The 20,962-nt window shown below is 45.0% G+C and overlaps 1 protein-coding gene across 1 annotated transcript; it reads left to right on the top strand.

Moving 5' to 3' along the window:
* The first annotated feature begins 2,775 nt into the window (after positions 1-2,775).
* On the top strand, positions 2,776-14,395 carry LOC145403222 (uncharacterized). Its single transcript, XM_080275032.1, has 4 exons — positions 2,776-2,919; positions 6,679-6,838; positions 7,991-8,218; positions 14,248-14,395. Exons 2-4 carry the CDS (start codon positions 6,680-6,682, stop codon positions 14,317-14,319), a joined length of 459 nt encoding a protein of 152 aa, XP_080131158.1. The 5' UTR covers positions 2,776-2,919; position 6,679; the 3' UTR covers positions 14,320-14,395.
* The last annotated feature ends 6,567 nt before the right edge of the window (positions 14,396-20,962 follow it).

The following is a 20,962-nucleotide window of genomic DNA, read 5'->3' as shown; positions in this document are numbered from 1 at the left end:
CAGTCCTTTGATATATGCCGTTTTGACTGTTATTCTTGCGTTGCTAAGTTTTTAAGTAATATTGGAGTAACTGGTACTGAAACTGTGGCATATGTCAAATGAGTAGGGTGCGATTTTTGTGTACGAAATAGTTTTGTACTGATCTTTAACATGCATTAATGCAAACACAGGCTGCGTGGTTGCACAGTGTTTAGCATTGCATGTTAACAAAGCCCTTCTCATCCTTTGTTGTACAGTATGCCGTGTTCACTTGTATGCACTGCTGTGTATTGCAAGGGTGAAGGGGAGGACATGGCACTGATGACAAGGTAGCAGTGCAGGGGGGAAGGGACGGCAAAGCATGGTAGGGAAGGGGTGCAGGGCACGGCGGGGCAAGGATGCAACGAAGGGCAGGGCAGGGCAGAAGACTGGGAAGGGAAAAGGGCAGGGCAGGAAAGATAGCAGTGCAGGATGGTGGTGGTAGGGTGGATTGCAGTGGTGATGATGATGGTTGCAGAGTATGTTGCAGGGTATATCAGTAATATTTATGTAGCAAGTATGTTAGTTTTTGAATTATATGAATTATAACAGTGATGGTGGCTCATTGTTTTAATGTAAATGTAAAATGTGGCATCAAATGGTCGGTATTAACGTGAAACGCAAATCGGGCGATGTACGATAGCTTTCACGTCATCCTTTAACGTTAGGCTGCATACGAGACATTAGCATTTTGTTGTATGCTAATGTTGTATTGTCCAATAATATTAAGTGTGATATGTGTGTGAAGTATTTAGGGGGGGTCGATCAAAGGCAAAGCGGATAAACAAGGGTCCAACTCCGCAAAGATAAAGTGGAAACATTTCCTAATCGGCTTAGCCCTTTACTGTAAAACAAATTTTCCATCATTGATTTTGAAAGTTTTGTGCATATTCAAGACAACTTACGAAGGAATAACTAATATTCGTTTGTAAAACGGAGGGATTTGAAAAGAGATTCCGATTCTTTCGTAGACTAAAGTTTGATCGTCTTTTCAGTGGAAGTATAGATACTTAAAATAAACAGTAGGTCGGCAGTGACAGTCACGGTACGGTATGTGCAAAAATGATGGTGAATTTCACGTGCATGCACACTGGATGGTTGCTTTTTCGTATTGTGGAAGATGCAGACACCTTTGCATTAAGGCAGGTCATGTATTATTATTATGTGACTAAGAGAATGGCTGGAAGTAAGCTGTATCCCTATATCCCGAGTCTGTCGGGGACCCCTTAGGCCGGTATTAGTATATTTAATATGGTAATACGAGATGAACGCATTTATTTGGGCGAACTGCAACAGAGAAATTCTGCTTTGGCAAGATGAGTAAAATTAGGCATCAGATAAATGTGGCGTAAGAAATGAAGATCCCGGGGTCAATTTTTACACGTTGCCCTCATCCGATTTTTTCATCCAACCTGAGTGTTTCCTGTTGTTTTTGGTGTGATTCGATCGATTTTGACCTTCGTTTCTATCGCAAGTTGCTAGTTTTTGTTGAACGCCACTAGCGACTTCCGGTGGAAAGGACCGGTCCAAATCAACAAAAATCACACCAAAAACAACAGAAAACACTCAGGTTGGTTGCCTGTTATCACCTGAAACGTATTTTTTTGCGGTTCTTCCCCCTCCCCCCAAGAATACTGGGGGACCGGGGTGTTGGGTGGGGGAAAAACGCAAAAGCGAGTGATTTCCTACTGGAACTGTTATCAAACTCAAACGAAAAACACTAAAATCCTTCGGAAGAAAATAATTATAAGCTTCCTAGGGAGTTCGTGTTTCCTAACTGGGGGGCTTCGCCCCCCAGACCCCCCATTACATTAACCAAACCTCATCTAACCTAACCTAACCGGATGTAAATAAGAAATAATGCATTTACCTAGTTTACAGTTCCTCGTCTGCATCTGAAGAGTCGTCTGTAGCTGTAACGGCAACTGGTGACGGGCGGCAGTGCAACACTTTCTGATCAAGTAAAATGAGACTTTTGCCTTGATTTGGGTACTTTGTTCCTGTTGAAGGTAAAACACCATGCGATCACACAAAGGCTACAGTTTTATTTTCTTGCAGGTAGAACTGTGAAATAGCAATGAAGTAATAAATTTTGCAGGCTTTCCAGTCCATGGTTGGAGACAAACTGACTTTCAAATCTTGCGAGCCCTAGCGTGGGACATTTGAAATTCGTCTTTGTGATTGGTTGATTCATGTGCCACGCATGCGCTTTATCCACCCACACACATAACACGCACCAACGAACACACACAACTGTCCGACCACGGCAGGGAAAATCTCTCTCCCATAGAAAATAATGTGTAATAAATTGCATAACTCATCAACGATTGATTTAAGACGGAAGTGTCGTAGAAGAAAAAATGCTTAGAATTGCGTAAAGTATAAGGTGAGTTAGCCACTTTTGTTGTCAGTGAGTTGGGTGTAAATGCGAAAAAATATCACCTGTGATTGTGATTGGCGGAAGTAAATCGCGTGTAACTCGTTTATTATCAGTTTGCAAGAGAAATGTCATAGAAGAAAAGATTCTTAGAATGACCAATTCTACTAAAAAATGTTAACGAAAAGTCGAAAATCAGATGAGGGCAACGTGTAAAATTTGACCGATACCGGTACCCGTTGAGGGCCAAAGGCTGGTGGGAACTAGGAATAATAGTCTGTACAAATCCCAGATTCTCTTATCCATTCACAAAGACCTAATTCCTTTTCCATTTTGGCAGGATTTTCTGAGTAAGTGCCAATTCAAAAGCCACGCCTCTGTGAACCAGCGATGACCCTCTTGCGAAGACCTCTGGCTGATACTCAAAACCGTTTACCAAAATGGGCCATACAGTGCAGTGAAGGATTTTATCACCACCTCTTTAATTCATGGCAGTGCCTGTGCATTTCTTCTTGTTGAGATGGGTACGGTAAGGAGTTTCTTTTTCTGCTCTTTGTTATTTTTCTTCTGTATGCTACGTACTGTAGTGCCATCACCCTCTATAACTTCGTGACCCCATTATTGTAGAATTTCAGTTCCCCAAAGTATAAATTTTTACTTTCAGGCAGACACATTTTTGTGGATAAAAGGAGGTCTTTCTGATGATTTTTGTGTTTCATTTGATTTTGACTCCTTTCTATCGGAATTGTCCCTTTTCCCATTTTTTCCTGCCTCCTCCATCCCTTTGTTGAATGTAGGAACCTGTGCAGAGAGAAGAAACATTTTCACTGGAAAATGTTGGTTAATATCAAATGAATTACTTAACAAATCAGAAAATCCATGTTTTATCCAAACCTGATTACATCTAACTTAACCTAACTGGGTGCTTTTGCTCCTCAGACCCCCCAAAGCATTACTTTAACTTCATCTAACCCAATCAGACCACATGGGAGAAGAATGAGACAGTAAAGTTAGCAATTTTAAGCATTAATTGAACTTTATCAAACTAAGGAAATTTTTTTCATTCATTGCCAGACGCCATGTATCCCAGATGGGGTGGCCAAGGGCTTAGAGTTAATTGTTTTACAGGGAGGGGCACTAATCCTCCACCAACCCCAAACTAAGGAAATGGTAAAAGGAAAAGGTTGCTACCGTATTGATTAGAGGAACCCATAGAAAACATAAACTGTATACCCTGTGTTTGCCAGTTAGTATAAGAAATACAGCACACCCTCATTATACCATCAGTGTAGTGTACAGTCATTTGCTTATGAGATCAATAAGAATTTAAGTCTTTTTTTTTTTTTTTTTTCTGGTACAGTCACTGTGATGCTTGATTTCTCAAAACCAGTGTGTGATCTTTTTCTTGCTTACATGATTACAACACAAAATTCATTAAATGATTGGTTTGCAGAAATGCATCACAGTTGTAAAATGAAGGAATGCTGTACCCAACAAAGCATCACAGGAATAGCAAGTGGAGAAGCAGGTGAATATCCAAGGGTCTTACTATTCTGAATGGCAAATGACACCAATTGACGATTGACAACAGTATATGTAAATACAGTACAATAATAGCCGCTCAATACTGTCATTCGTCATGCAGAGTAGTTTGGCCCGGAAACCGAATGACATTAATATCACAGAATGAAAGTGATATTACTCGTCATTCCAGTGTATACCCTCCATTGACACCCCATTGCATCTTTAGGAACTGAGTAACTTTAACATCAGATGGAATGACACTGATATTACATGTCATTCCAGTGTATACCCTCTGTTGGCACCTCATTGCATCTTTAGGAAACCAAATGACATATATATCACATGGAATGACTCTGATACTACATGTCATTCCAGTGCATACCTTTGTCTACACTCCATTGCATCTTCAGGAAACCAAATGACATATTACATGGCATGACACTGCTATTACCCGTCTTTCCTACAATGACAGTTAATATTAGTGTCAGTCCATGTGATATTAATCCTAAAGTTGGAATGAGGTGTAGAGAGAGGGTATACACTGGAATGATAGGTAGTATCTGTGTCATTCCATGCCATATCACTGTCATTCAGTTTGCTAAAGATGGAATGAGGTGTAGGGAGAGGATATATACAGGAATTACAAGTAATTTCAGTTCCATTCCATGTGAAATTAATGTCATTCTTTCTCCAAAAGATGGAATGAGGTGTAGAGAGATGTTATACACAGGAACGACATGTAGTATGGGTGTCATTGCATGTAATATTATTGTCATTCGGTTTCCTAAGGATGCAATGAAGAGTCAACAGAGGGTATACACGGGAATGACAGGGAATATCAGAGTCATTCCGTGTGATATTGATGTCATTCGGTTTCCTAAAGATGGTATGAGGTGCAGAGAGATGCTAAGCTGGAATGACAGGTAATATCAGTGTCACTACAGGTGATATCACTGTCAATCAGTTTGCTAAAGATAGGAAGAGGTGTAGAGATAGGCTGGAATGAGATAATATCAGTTTTATTCCATGTGATATTAATGTCATTCAGTTTCCTGGAGATGGTATGAAGTAGAGAGAGAAATTATATGCTGGAGTGACAGGTACTGTAATATCAGTCTCATTCCCTGTGTTATCACTGTCATTCAACTTCCTAAAGATGGAATGAGGTGCAGAGAGACGATTTCCACTGAAATGACAAGTAGTACTAGTGTCACTACATGTGATACCACTGTCATTCACTTTGCTAAAGATGGACTGAGGTGCAGAGAGAGGATATACACTGGAATGACAGGTAATAGCAGTGTCACTTCATGTGATATCACTGTCATTCAGTTTGCTAAAGATGCAGTGAGGTGCAGAGATAGGCTAAATGTTGGAATGACAGTTGATATCAGTGCCATTCCATGTGATATTAATGTCATTCAGTTTCATGAAGATGGAATTAGGTGTAGAGAGAAAATATAAGCAGGAATGACAGGTAATATGAGTTTCAGTGTATATGATAACACTCATTCAGTTTGCTAAATATGAAATGAGGTGCTGAGAGAGGACAGACCCTGGAATGACAGGTAATACCAGTGTCATTCCAAATGTCATTTGATTTCCTAAAGATGGACTGAGCTACAGAGAGAGGAGTTCCACTGAAATGACTGGTAATATCAGTGTCATTCCATGTGATATTAATGTCATTTGGTTTCCTAAAGATGCAGTGAGGTGTCACCAGAGGTTATACACTGGAATGACAGGTAATATTAGTGTCATTCCATGTAATATCAGTTATTCTGTTTACAATGTGGAAGATGTCAACAGAGGGTTTACACTGGAATGTCAGGAAATATCAGTGTCATTCCATGTGATATGTCATTTGGTTTCCTAAAGATGCAGTGGGGTGTTGACAGGGTATGCACTGGAATGACAGGTAATATCTGTGTCATTCCATATGATATTAATGTCATTCAGTTTCCCAAAGATGCAGTGGGATGTCGGCATCGGGCCTGACTAATCAGAATGATGAATGACGTTAGGGAGTGGCTCTTAGTTACATTTACCATTGTCATTTGTCGTTCATTGTCATTCATCATTCAGGTTAGTCTGACCCAGTATCCAGTAATGAATGTAGTAGGACTAGTTTCAGGAAAAGGTGTGTAAATTTTAATTTATTTCATTAAAACCAAGGAACTGTGTGCACCAAAATGTGCGCTCAGTGAAATATGGTATTCTTGCCAGCAAACTAGGAGAGTTCACCGTCAAACCAAATCTCCCTGTAAATATTCCTGCCAGCAAACTAGGAGAGTTTGCCATCTAACCAAATCTCTCCCAGTAAATAGTACCATAATGTTAAAGTTTTACATCATCATCATCACCATCATCCAATCCTACATTACCCCATGAGGAGCGTAGGAGCCAGGGGCTAGGCAAGTTGGTCCTGACATTTAAGATGAGAGTGACCAGCCTCACTCATCCCTGAGAGGCATTACGTGAGCAATAAACCCTAACCACCTGTTGGATATAACCTTCACCGGCTTAATCCAATTAGAGCACTGTAATTATCCACTAAACCACCTGGCGCCAAAATTTAGTTATATGGTTACCACCCAGTGTAGTAAATGGTTTCCTGGTGTACAGGAAACCATTTGGCTTGTCACTCAGTGTAGAGTCACTCACTCTATTTATTAATTTTTGTACCTGCATAATATGTGAACAGTAACTCTAGATGTATGGGCACATGGATGTTTTCCTGAAATTGATCCTTTTCACAGGATGGTATCTGAAAGCATCAACCTGGGAAGGAAGGCACCAAGAAGAGGACTGCAAATCTTGGCCGAACTATGTCAGTATGTTGGGAGATATATACTGAATAGGGGAAGAGTTGTTGCCTTGACACTTGCCCGAGGGAACCTTCGTGGATGGAGTGAGAAGGTGAGTAAAGTTTACACCCCACAGCATTCATTCTAAATGAGTGAGTGGGAATTGCGAGGCTTGATGAATGGAAGTAATCCCTCTGTTATCGGGACGACCATTACCTGGATAATCTGTTATCCGGACGCTGTGATCTGGCAGTTTGAAACCATAATTTGTACATTTTTCCATAATATCCAGACAAAATTCTTCTGTCCGGGTGGAAATTATGGTCGTGTGAAAATTTCTGCCCAGACGGGCAGGAATAGCTGTGTGGCACTGCTGTGTCTGGCTGGGTAGTTTACCCAGCATCCACTAGAGACCCCCCCACTTGCTTGGTCTCAGTTCCCATGTGGCATTTGTGTAGCAGACAGCCCCTCCCAGACAGTTGTTATGGTGTTGCATGTGGTGGTTTTTGTCATTGTTCCCTACCTGCTTCAGGCCTTGCTCTTCCTTGCATGCTTCTTCCTAGGATGTGTGATGATGTGCCTTCCACCAGGGAAAAGGAAGAGGGTAGTGCTGACTCTAGAAGTGGGAGATCCTGGGTAAAATTGATGTGGGATGTTTGAATCGTGAGTGTTGACGATTTTATTGTAGCTTACTGCACTCAATCATGATTTTATTGTTTTACCATGATTTTATTCCATTTTACCATAAAGTTTTGTGTGCCCTCTGCATTTTTCTTGTGTAGCCATTTTTTTCTTGTTACTGCTGGGTATGGCCCTGCAGTGCTGACTACTTTTCTGTGGTTGATAGGTCTGCTTCACCATGGCAATTGCTTGGCTGTGGTTCTATAGGTCTGCTTGATCAGATAAGAGTAGTGTTCAACAACAGGAACAAGTGTTGTACGATGTACTGTAGTGGCCTTTTACAGTGACATTCAAAGTTAGGTTATGTACGAACGGGGTCCAGGGGAGAAGTCCACTACATTGGATGGAGCCATTACCTGGATATGCCTTTAGCTCTGTTATATCGGATAATCGAGGGGTTACCTGTACTATATTCTGGAGTGAGTGAGTGAGTGGGAATTGCAGGGCCTGATGATTGAAAATATTAATTATAATGACATATGTATTTTCCTTTTTCTGGATCATAACTATATACTCCATGTATAATAATGAGAATAGAATTGAAGATCATGATGATGATACTGATAGTGATTTTTGTCGGCAGATGGAGGAGTGGATCCCAAATCTCTTCTTGCTATCATGTTCGGACTTCAAGATTCACTGGGATTTGATGGAATATGCTGACAGCCAATACATCAAAGTGGAAGAAGATAGGAGAAACCTTTATTCTGCAGTGGACAAACTTGGGCTGCTGATGATGATGGACAGAATTGCAAGAAATCTGTCAGCACTAAAACCATCTGCATCCATTCATCTCACTGTTATGTTAAAGGTAAACCAGATTACTTTTTCATGTGCTACTTAGGTTCAGGCCTGGTCAGCCAGCCACACCCCAAGAATTTTTATATGCAAGGTAGCTGTGTCACTAGCAGGGTTCTATATGGTATGTCAGTTTAGCACCCTAAGAATTTTCAGGCATAAGGTTCTTCACTAGTTTAGCAAAGGCCCATATGATCCCACATGTCAAGTGTTCCTGTATGTATTAGAAGTAAGGTCATTTTTATTGGTGGCATGGGAGTTTTTGTGGCTTCTCTTCCTTAGTCATTTATTATATACATACTACATGATAACACTTTTCATGTATGCTGTTTATATCATCTTAATACTGTATCAGCATAGGCTGCATCAATATCATCATCATCACCCATACAATACCTCTTTCCCACCCTTGGATGGGAGGATGAGGTAGGGTGGAGTGAGTTAGAAAAAAAGAAAGAAAGAAAGAGAAAGTAACAAAATCCATCCAGTTGAATGGGCCATTCTCAGAGTTCAAGCTGTTGACTTCAGTAACATCAATTAACATAGTAGTATTTGCAACCCCAGGCTCATTTGAATATGAACCCTTCCTCTGCAGTCCACCATCCTTCATTTGGGGATGTGGAGGAAATTGAGAAATATTTGTTTAACCAGGCATGGGAGCCACCTGGTTTTTTTCATTGTGTAAAAGAGGATGGTGAGATGTAATGTGATTTACTATAAAAATGACACCATGTTACCACCTAAAGAATTCCTGCATTGGGGTTGGTGATGGTGCAGCAGATATTCTTAATGTAGTGGAAGCTTAACCAAGAGCCAAAACCAGCTAATTACTTCCCAATAATTGGTGGAAGCTGGTGGGGGAAAAAAAAAAAATGAGGTATGTAATATGATTTGTAAGTTTGAATCTGCTAGGATTGTGACTCTTATGTACAGTCACTTGGATAAAAGATCTTATAGCAGGATAAATGACTAAGGAAGAGATCCTATGAAATCTCTAAAGGCACTTAGAATGTGACCCAGAGTAGCATAGGTGTTAGGGTCATATTAAAACTGAGTATGTGAAAGTGTGGACAAGTTCATAGTGTTTGACAGTTACTTCTGAAGCATGAGACAATTATTGAATGTCTGACTATTCTGCGTTGTTGCTGACTACACTCTAATGTTGGTCCAGGGTGATCACATCTGACAGTTATGAATGTCCCCTAAATGTAATGGTACATCATGTCTGACCATTCTGTATCATTGCTGACTGCATTCTGTAAGGTGGAATGCAGGATGATCACAGCTAACAACTAGAAAGCGTTCGGAAAGTGCATATTATTGCCGGTGTTAGTGTAATTCATGGTTTACTGTATAGACCAACCTCCGTGCATCCTTCTTGGGGGAGGTATTTCAACAGTCATGGTCTGCCTTGTTAGACAGACAGAAAGAGGGCATAGCTCCACTGACACCAGTAAAATTTATAATTTACTCCTGCATCTGGATCCACCTCAAAACCTAATCAACTTCTTGACTTACTGCCCACATATCCACCAGATTTTGTTGAAATCCGATAACAGCTTTTTGAGATAATAGTATCATGTCCACAAATAAACAGACAGACAGACATGGATGAATACATACCCTTCTCCAACTTTCTTAGCAGAATTGACTACAGCTGTTCCATAAATGATCATAAGAAATTAAGGACTTACACCATCATACACTCAGTTTTAGAGCAGTCGGTCCGGATTTTGAGAGTAAATTCCCAGACTCCCAGTAATTAGCTTTTTATTTTCATTGAGCTGGGGGAAAAAAAAAAAAAAAAAAAAAAAAAGGTTTAAAAACTTAACAGTGACCAAAAGAAGTTATTGATTATATGGATTCCCCCCCCCCACCATGTATTCCATGCAAAGTAACTCCTCATACCATAATTTACGTTACCCTACATTTCTCTGTCTTACCGTAGCTTCCTTATCCAACCCTGACTGACCTGCCCTACCATACCTTAGCCTGTCTGACTGAACTACCCAGCCCAACCTTACCTTACCTTGCCCTTACCCTTACTTTTACCCTACCCTACCTTACCTTATCTTACCTTACCTTACTTTACTTTACTTTACTTTACCTTACCTTACTTTACCCTGCCCTGCCCAGCCCTGCCCTGCCCTACCCAGAGCTTGTGTAAGTGGTAACATTTTAAATCACCTTGTTTTATGAGTTTTTCAGGAGATGTAGTGAAACAGAAGTTGAACCAGAATTTTTAGAGGTTAGATAGATGCATTTGACTAGAATTTTTAGAGGTTAGGTAGATTTTATTGAACCAGAATTTTTAGAGGTTAGATAGATTATATTTGACCAGAATTTTAGTTTAGACAGAAGTCATTGTTTTATATTTTCTGTGTCTGTTTATTATATGTATTTGTGCATTTCTTATATATATTTGTATGTATTATGAGGTCACATGGAATATGCTGCATACATGTATGTCATCAGTATGCTGTTAATGAGTAAAATCAAGTTATACACATTCTCACTTGAAAATGCGGAACTTGTAAGAGCCAGCCAGCTTGCTGATATTGTAATTTTAGCTAAAAGAATTATGGCATCCCACTTGCCTTATATTATTGCACACTGAAATTTTGGAGAACACCATGGTCTGTCTATCTAGCCGTGTAGTATCTATATTAATGCAACTTTGAAATTTTTAAGAAACTGCCATTCTACTTGCTTAATATTAATGCACACTTTGACATTTTGAAGACTCTGCCACATCACTTGCCTGATGTTAATGCACACTTTGACATTTTGAAGAAAACCACTTAGTGATACCCATAACTTTTCAACAAGTTTTCAGACATTGTGTGTAGATGTGCAGTAGCTTAATAAATTCTTAGACAACTAAGTTTCGTGCTCAGTTTGGCACATTTTGGCATTTTTACAGCAGTATTGTGGTGTGGAGCGTTGTGGTGTTGATGTGGATGTGATAGGAAGCTTTATGAGGAACACACTGAGGTGGTTTGGCCATATGGAGAGGATGGAGGGTGAAAGACTGACGAAGAGAGTGTATGTGAGTGAGGTGGAGGGGGAAAGAGGGAGGGGGAGGCCGAGGATGAGATGGAGAGATGGGGTGGAGAGGTATATGAGAGAGGGGGGTGTGAGTTGGGAGCAGGGGAGTGAAATGGCGGGGGACAGGGCGACTTGGAGGCGATTTGTTTGTGGCCACCCCAAACGGGATTGAGGCGTCTGGCAATAGATAGATAGATAGATTGTGGTGCAAATTGAGGTAGATGAGTTCACTAACACTTACTGCTTTTTCGTAAGCTTCTCAGCAGTGTGCATATATCCACTGTTGCTTTATAGTTTCAGAGATAACACAGTTTCTTTTTTTTTTTTTTTTCCTCCAGCCATATGGTGGCAGATTTTGAGAAAAGTGATGTGTAACACCAATAACCTCATAAGCTTTCCACTGATTTGCATAGATCCATGTATTCTTTTATAGTTTCCCAGATAACAGTTTAGGTGCTGTGCTCTACCACCCAACTGCATGTCTAATGCTGTTCTCACTTGCTGGCTTTGCTCATTCACTCAGTCAGTCATATTGCCAAAGAAAATATGCTAAGAAGTCACCTGCTGCCACCAGATTATGATCTTTCGTATGCAGTCAGTTCCACGTGGCCATGTATCTTTGCGCACTGGGAGTGCTCACAAAATAACTTGTGATAACTTTTCTGTCGTAACTATACTCGTTTCACTTTAACTTGGCCTAAAATTGCCCTCCATCTCTCATGAATGCTGAGTTTTAACATCAGATGAACACTAGAATGTGGTCCTGGTGATGTGGAAAGGATGTTGAGCCTTATTTTTTATTTTTATTTTATTTTTATTTTTTTCTCTCCCCTCTGAGTTGTAACTATAGATTAACACTAAAATCTGGTATCAAGAAACAGGCGGCTACACCACAGATATGGGACATGCCTGAGTGAGCAGGGTTGTATTTTGGGCCTTTCTAGGCTACATTTGATTCCTTGAAAATTAATGGTACCACTGGAAGGCAATTCTTATGACATTTTCAAAGTATGATATCCAATGATTGGCATAATAGCTGAGAAAAAAACAAATTTTCATTGCTTTGTTCTTGTATAGTGAAAACATTTTGAGCATTTTTTGACTGTTTTTGGGTAAAAGTTTGGTACCAGTGGAAGACATTTGTAATGACATTGTCATGACAATTTCAAAATGGTACAACCTATCACAATGGGTTCCATTGCTGAGAAGAATGGGAAATTTTGGTGGTTCTCAAGCAGGAAAATTTTACAAGCTGTATGGGACAAGAATTTTACACATTTCAGCCAGAGTACTGTATAGTGTTCTCACTCACTCTGCTCTTGCAAAAAGCTAGCCACAAAGTGATGTGGAAAAAATATACAGTCATAGTGCTGTATTGTCTTTTTCTACACTAAGCTGCATAAATAAGTTGCAAGATGACAAAAATCTGGGCCAAATTAAGGTGAAAGAAATCCATCCATCCATCCATCATCTAATCCTACGTTGCCCCATTGGGAGCGTAGGAGCCCGGGGCTAGGCAGTTGGTCCTGACATTTAAGATGAAAGTGAACATAACTTGTGTTTTTGCCAGCAAAACAAGAGATGAGAGAGCCTGCCCTCAATTCTTTGTCCTTCCAGCAAAAACTCAGTAATAGTTACGACAGTAAATTGATCATAAGTTTGTGAATCATCACACATTTACAGCCTCTTGCGTCACACAGGGCGGTCCATGTATTATGTATGCACCTTAGTTGAGGGGATGGCTATGTGATCTGTACCATTGTCTCCCCTGCATCATTTTCTACTCCCATAACCCTTCTCATGATTTGTGTTATGATATCTGCTTTTTCATGTCCATTGATTGCATAATCCTTATCATGCTTAGTATTATAGTATCTATTCTTCCATGTCCATTAATTGTATAACCCCATTTATGTTTAGCGGAAAAGTATTTGTTATTTAATGTCCATTGATTTCATGGTTGATTATCAGTTTTATGAAGCATCCAAATTGTCTTTGTCCCTCTTGTAACCGTACTGCTGTCCCCTTAAGATTAGACAAGTGTAATATATGGACCACCCTGAATTAATCACAAGCCAGCGTTAATTTGACTAATCTGAAAATAGTCGTTTTATGGGCAACATAATCCTTCAAATTCAATGTTTTGGTATATATCTTTTTTTTTTGTCGGAAAAAGAAAGTACAGGTAATCTATAAGTCAGAGCTATCATTGCTGTTATGAATGTCCACAGAATTATTCATAAAGTAATTAATTGATGCCTCAATCTTGTATCATTGGTATCTAAGCATCACAAAGTTTTACCAAGTCCAAAAATTTGTTTTTGGTAATATAGATCAGCAGCTTTCAAATCCAAGATGGCCACAGTTGTTTATTATTGGTGTCTAAGCATCTCAAAATATGTTCTAAGTTGAAAAATTCAATAATAATAGTACTAGTTGGCATATCAAAACTATACAACGCTACTACCTGTAGTTGGCATCTCAGAATTATACTAAGTCCAAAAATTCACTCAAAAATACTAGTTGGCATCTCAAAATTGTACTAAGTCCAAAAATTTGCCCATAACAATACTAGCTGGCAACTTTCAGTTCCAAGATGGCCATTTGTGTGTGTTGATGCTGTGAGCCTGGTTAGTACAGTTGTGGATAAAAATACTGCTCCATGTTTTTTAGTGCATGAATTATGAAACTTGTATGTAATATTCTGAAAGGTTTGTAATGATTGAAGGTAGCCTCATTGGATCTCAGAAGTCATTGCTCACTTCTAGCTAATTATGGTTCATGAAGTGGATCAGTATTTATGTCTGCATCTGTACAAACACTCTCCCACTTGGCGCATTTTCCTCCTAGTGTCCTCTCCAAAACTCCTCCACTCCTTTGCCCTTCCTCTCTTGCCCTGCTACTTGTAGTTATGGTGAGAGAGGAAGGGGAAAGGGGTGGGGATTTTTTGGAGGGTACTTACTATATTTTTTTAACACCTTTCTCTTGTTTCAGGTTGTCTCTGGACACTCTTCAGAGTATGAAAGGCTCAACGCGAAACCTGGTTCCATTAATCTTCGCAATTGACTTAGGTACATTTTTTGAGGCCCCTCAAATCTGTCTTTGGGCCATTTTTTGCTGAAAATTGCTAATTTTGCTAATATTTTCCCAATATTTTTCCCCATATATTTTTAATTTCAGATTGAATTTTTCACATTTTCATTTTTTGTTTTAATTTTTAAAAAGTTTGTAACAATTTTTCACTGAATAAAGGATGTTTAGATTTATAAGTTTTTTTTATATAATACTGTACTACAATTTTTTTGGTCGTAATGTGTTATATCCTCAGGTATACTGGTCACCAGTCAGATTTAAGGTTCAGTTGAAAAACTACATAAAAATGAAATGCAAGAAAACAAGACAGTAAATTTCAGTTTTTTTATTGCATATTAAAAAAATACAACAATTAATATAGAAGTAGAGACATCTGGTACAAGCAGACGAGAGTTCTTCGCCATCACTCGGCAGGGGACCACGGCCAGAGTTCTTCGCCATCACTCGGCAGGGGACCACGGCCAGAGTTCTTCGCCATCACTCGGCAGGGGACCACGGCCAGAGTTCTTCGCCATCACTCGGCAGGGGACCACGGCCAGAGTTCTTCGCCATAAACTCTGCATGGGACAGTTCTTCATTCACCTGGGAGCACAACCAGAATCCTCAGCAGTTCTCAGGAATAAAGGCCAGAGTTGTTTGCCAGGATAGCAGATTTACACAGGATATACAAACAGCAGTTTTATTAGTTCAAATCCTCATTAGCTTTTAATATATAAATCAGTATTAAGCACATAACAGACAAACCTTTTAAGAGTAAGAATACTGTACTCACCCACATTTATCCACAACACTTGGCAGAGGCACGACCACCAGAGTCCTCGGGAATCACTCAGCAGGGTCATGACCGCCCCTCAGATCCTTCAGCTGCATTTAGTAGGGGCATGACTGCCACCAGATTCCTTCAGTGGCACTTAGCAGGGGCACGACCACCACCAGAGTCCAGCAGCAACACTTAGCAGGGGCACGACCACCACCAGAGTCCTTCAGCAGCACTTTGCAGGGGCTCAACCACCACCCAAGTCCTTCAGCAGCATTTGGGAGGGGCATGACCACCACCACAGTCCATCAGCGGCATTTGGCAGGGGCATGACCACCACCAGGGTCCTTCAGCAGCATTTGGCAGAGGCACAACCTTGACCAGAACCCTTCAGCTGCATTTGACAGGGGAAAGATCACCACCAGTCCTTCAGCAGCTTTCAGCACGAGGCAAGATCACCACCAGAGTCCTTCAGCAGCTTTTGGCAGGGGCAAGAACATTACCAGAGTCCTTCAGCGGCATTTGCCTGTTGCACAACCACCACAAGGGTGATTCAGAAGCATTGGGCAGGGGCATGACCACCACCAGAGTCCTTCAGCAGCATTTGGCTGTGGCAAAGCCACCACCAGGGTGCTTCAAAAGCATTTGACAGAGGCATAACAACCACCAGGGTCTTTCAGCAGCGTTAGGCAGGGGCATGACCACCACAAGGAACCTTTGGCAGCATTTGGCATGGGCACAACCACCACCAGGGTCCTTCAGCAGCACTTTACAGGGGCACAACCACCACAAAAGTCCTCAAGCATCACTCAGCAGGGGTACAACCACCACACCAAAGTCTTCAGGCATCTCTTAGCAGGGGTACGACGACCACCCGAGTCCTTGGGCTTCACTTGATGGGCACAATCACCACCAGAGTCCTCATGAATCACTCAGCAGGGGTACAACCACCACCAGAGTCCTCAGACATAACTCAGCAGGAGCATGACCACCACAATCCTCTGGCATCACTTGGCAGGGGCAGGACCAGTTAACTGCTCCATAAGAGCATGACTGCATGGGCATGTTGACCAGAGTTCGCCGACAGGGGCATGATGACCAGAGTTCGCCGACAGGGGCATGATGACCAGAGTTTGCCGACAGGGGCATGATGACCAGAGTTCGCCGACAGGGGCACAACTTTCAGTTCATTACTGCTCAGCAGGAGTAAGGCCTGTGATCGTCAGGATGGCAGAGTCAGCAGCAAGCACACACAATACCTATGGAGCATGAGTGAATTAATTAAGATATATTGGCTTTTTATAAAAATAAATATCAGTTATAAATATAACTTAATAATATCAAACAAACAAGCTTTAAGCCTCATAAGGGTAAGGGCACTAACCATCAGTTCTCAGCAGCATTTGGCAGAGGCATGATCAGACTCTTTGCAACGACTGCAGGGTTATCAGCAGGCACAAAAACCTATGGAGCTTCAGTGTAGTTAACATCCATGTTCCACAGAAGCACAGTCCTTCGGTGCCACTCGGCAGGGTAAAGCAGTACACAAGGACAGCAGAGTCAGCAGCCAGTACAGTACACATCCTAGGGGCAGAAGCTTATTGGTTCAGTCAATGTTATCTTTTAATACTGTTTAAACAAAAACAGGAACAAACTTCATATCATCCTATGTTCAGTAAAGGTTTAATATATCAGTATTTCAGACTATGGTGGTTAACAGACATTTCTACACGCCACAGTATGCCTTAATATAGGTCAATACAAATAAGTGAAGTCTGCTCTGAAGCCTCCATAACATACTACTGTAATTTAAAATAAATACTAATGCAATTTAATTTACTGTTAATATTTCACCCACGTCCTTAGCATAAAAAGAAAGCCTAGACTACAGTTTCCACAGCTTTCTCGTGCCTAGTATTTACTCTAGCTTGTCTTTCTCTCCTTGAATGCAGAGTTATAACAACAGACAAACAATAGAATATGGTGTTAGTCATGAGGAAATATCGAGGAAAATAGAGAACTATGGTACTGTCTTTTACCGCTTTTGACGTACATTAAAAGTGCAGAAAGACAGAAATCTAGGCCAAGTTACTGTAAAAAGAGGCACAGCAACATATTACCATGGACTATCAACCATGGGGGAGGGGGCTGAGGGCTATGGGCTATCACACTACAGGAGGGGGGGGGGTGGCAATGGGCTACCACACCACGGGGAAGAGGGCCATGGGCTATCACCACGGAGGGTGTGGCTACGGAATATCACAACACAGAGGGTGTGACTACGGGCTATCACCATGGAGGGTGTGGCTAAGAGCTATCACACCACGGAGGATGCTATTTGTTATAACACCACGGGGGGGGGGAGGATGGCTATGGGCTATAACACACCGGGGGGGAGGATGGCTATGGGCTATAACACACCGGGGGGGAGGATGGCTATGGGCTATAACACACCGGGGGGGAGGATGGCTATGGGCTATAACACACCGGGGGGGAGGGGATGGCAATGGTTTATAGCACCACATGGGGGTGGCAATGGGCTATCACACAAAGGGGGGGGAGGGTTATGGGCCATCACACAAAAGGGGGGGGCTATGGGCCATCACACAAAAGGGGGGGGCCTACGGGCCATCACACAAAAGGGGGGGGCCTACGGGCCATCACACAAAAGGGGGGGCCAACGGGCCATCACACAAAAGGGGGTGCCAACGGGCCATCACACAAAAGGGGGGGCCTACGGGCCATCACACAAAAGGGGGGGCCTACGGGCCATCACACAAAAGGGGGGGCCTACGGGCCATCACACAAAAGGGGGGGGCCTACGGGCCATCACACAAAAGGGGGGGCCTACGGGCCATCACACAAAAGGGGGGGCCTACGGGCCATCACACAAAAGGGGGGGCCTACGGGCCATCACACAAAAGGGGGGGGCCTACGGGCCATCACACAAAAGGGGGGCCTACGGGCCATCACACAAAAGGGGGGGCCTACGGGCCATCACACAAAAGGGGGGGCCTACGGGCCATCACACAAAAGGGGGGGGCCTACGGGCCATCACACAAAAGGGGGGGGCCTACGGGCCATCACACAAAAGGGGGGGCCTACGGGCCATCACACAAAAGGGGGGGGCCTACGGGCCATCACACAAAAGGGGGGGCCTACGGGCCATCACACAAAAGGGGGGGCCGACGGGCCAACACACAAAAGGGGGGGGCCTACGGGCCAACACACAAAAGGGGGGGCCTACGGGCCATCACACAAAAGGGGGGGCCTACGGGCCATCACACAAACGGGGAGGCCTACGGGCCATCACACAAACGGGGGGGCCTACGGGCCATCACACAAACGGGGGGGCCTACGGGCCATCACACAAACGGGGGGGCCTACGGGCCATCACACAAACGGGGGGGCCTACGGGCCATCACACAAAAGGGGGGGCCTACGGGCCATCACACAAACGGGGGGGCCTACGGGCCATCACACAAACGGGGGGGCCTACGGGCCATCACACAAACGGGGGGGCCTACGGGCCATCACACAAACGGGGGGGCCTACGGGCCATCACACAAACGGGGGGGCCTACGGGCCATCACACAAACGGGGGGGCCTACGGGACATCACACAAACGGGGGGGCCTACGGGACATCACACAAAAGGGGGGGCCTACGGGACATCACACAAATGGGGGGGCCTACGGGACATCACACAAATGGGGGGGCCTACGGGACATCACACAAATGGGGGGGCCTATGGGACATCACACAAATGGGGGGGCCTATGGGACATCACACAAATGGGGGGGCCTATGGGACGTCACACAAATGGGGGGGCCTATGGGACGTCACACAAATGCTATGGGACGTCACACAAATGGGGGGGCCTATGGGACGTCACACAAATGGGGGTGCTATGGGACATCACACAAATGGGGGGGCTATGGGACATCACACAAAAGGGGGGGGCTATGGGACATCACACAAGAGGGGGGGCCTAGGGGCTACCCCATCAAGAGGGGGGGCCTAGGGGCCACCCCATCCAGGGGGTGGCTAGGGGCCATCCCATCCAGGGAGTGGCTAGGGGCTATCCCATCCAGGGAGTGGCTAGGGGCTATCCCATCCAGGGAGTGGCTAGGGGCTACCCCATCAAGAGGGGGGGGCCTAGGGGCTACCCCATCAAGAGGGGGGGGCCTAGGGGCTACCCCATCAAGAGGGGGGGCCTAGGGGCTACCCCATCAAGAGGGGGGGCCTAGGGGCTACCCCATCAAGAGGGGGGGCCTAGGGGCTACCCCATCAAGAGGGGGGGCCTAGGGGCTACCCCATCAAGAGGGGGGGCCTAGGGGCTACCCCATCAAGAGGGGGGGCCTAGGGGCTACCCCATCAAGAGGGGGGGGCCTAGGGGCTACCCCATCAAGAGGGGGGGCCTAGGGGCTACCCCATCAAGAAGGGGGGGCCTAGGGGCTACCCCATCAAGAAGGGGGGCCTAAGGGCTACCCCATCCAGGGGGGGCCTAGGGGCTACCCCATCAAGAGGGGGGGCCTAGGGGCTACCCCATCAAGAGGGGGGGGCCTAGGGGCTACCCCATCCACAGGGGGGGGCCTAGGGGCGACCCCATCAAGAGGGGGGGGCCTAGGGGCTACCCCATCAAGAGGGGGGGCCTAGGGGCTACCCCATCAAGAGGGGGGGCCTAGGGGCTACCCCATCAAGAGGGGGGGGCCTAGGGGCTACCCCATCAAGAGGGGGGGCCTAGGGGCTACCCCATCAAGAGGGGGGGCCTAGGGGCTACCCCATCAAGAGGGGGGGCCTAGGGGCTACCCCATCAAGAGGGGGGGCCTAGGGGCTACCCCATCAAGAGGGGGGGCCTAGGGGCTACCCCATCCAGGGGGTGGCTAGGGGCAACACCATCAAAACGGGGGGGCCTAGGGGCTACCCCATCAAGAGGGGGGGCCTAGGGGCTACCCCATCCAGGGGGGGGCCTAGGGGCTACCCCATCCATAGGGGGCCTAGGGGCTATCCCATCCAGGGGGGGCCTAGGGGCTACCCCATCAAGGGGGGGCCTAGGGGCTACCCCATCAAGAGGGGGGGCCTAGGGGCTACCCCATCAAGAGGGGGGGCCTAGGGGCTATCCCATCCAGGGGGTGGCTAGGGGCTATCCCATCCAGGGGGTGGCTAGGGGCTATCCCATCCAGGGGGTGGCTAGGGGCTATCCCATCCAGGGGGTGGCTAGGGGCTATCCCATCCAGGGGGTGGCTAGGGGCTATCCCATCCAGGGGGTGGCTAGGGGCTATCCCATCCAGGGGGTGGCTAGGGGCTATCCCATCCAGGGGGTGGCTAGGGGCTATCCCATCCAGGGGGTGGCTAGGGGCTATCCCATCCAGGGGTGGCTAGGGGCTATCCCATCCAGGGGGTGGCTAGGGGCTATCCCATCCAGGGGGTGGCTAGGGCTATCCCATCCAGGGGGTGGCTAGGGGCTATCCCATCCAGGGGGTGGCTAGGGGCTATCCCATCGCTGGGTGGCTAGGGGCTATCCCATCCAGGGGGTGGCTAGGGGCTATCCCATCCAGGGGGTGGCTAGGGGCTATCCCATCCAGGGGTGGCTAGGGGCTATCCCATCCAGGGGGTGGCTAGGGGCTATCCCATCCAGGGGGTGGCTAGGGGCTATCCCATCCAGGGGGTGGCTAGGGGCTATCCCATCCAGGGGGTGGCTAGGGGCTATCCCATCCAGGGGGTGGCTAGGGGCTATCCCATCCAGGGGGTGGCTAGGGGCTATCCCATCCAGGGAGTGGCTAGGGGCTATCCCATCCAGGGAGTGGCTAGGGGCTATCCCATCCAGGGAGTGGCTAGGGGCTATCCCATCCAGGGA

Source organism: Coenobita brevimanus, chromosome 60 (genome assembly GCF_032717465.1).
Source record: "Coenobita brevimanus isolate Jiangsu-jjx chromosome 60, ASM3271746v2, whole genome shotgun sequence".
In the NCBI taxonomy this organism is placed as follows: Eukaryota; Metazoa; Arthropoda; class Malacostraca; order Decapoda; family Coenobitidae; genus Coenobita; species Coenobita brevimanus.
This window is presented reverse-complemented; position numbering and strand designations above follow the sequence as displayed.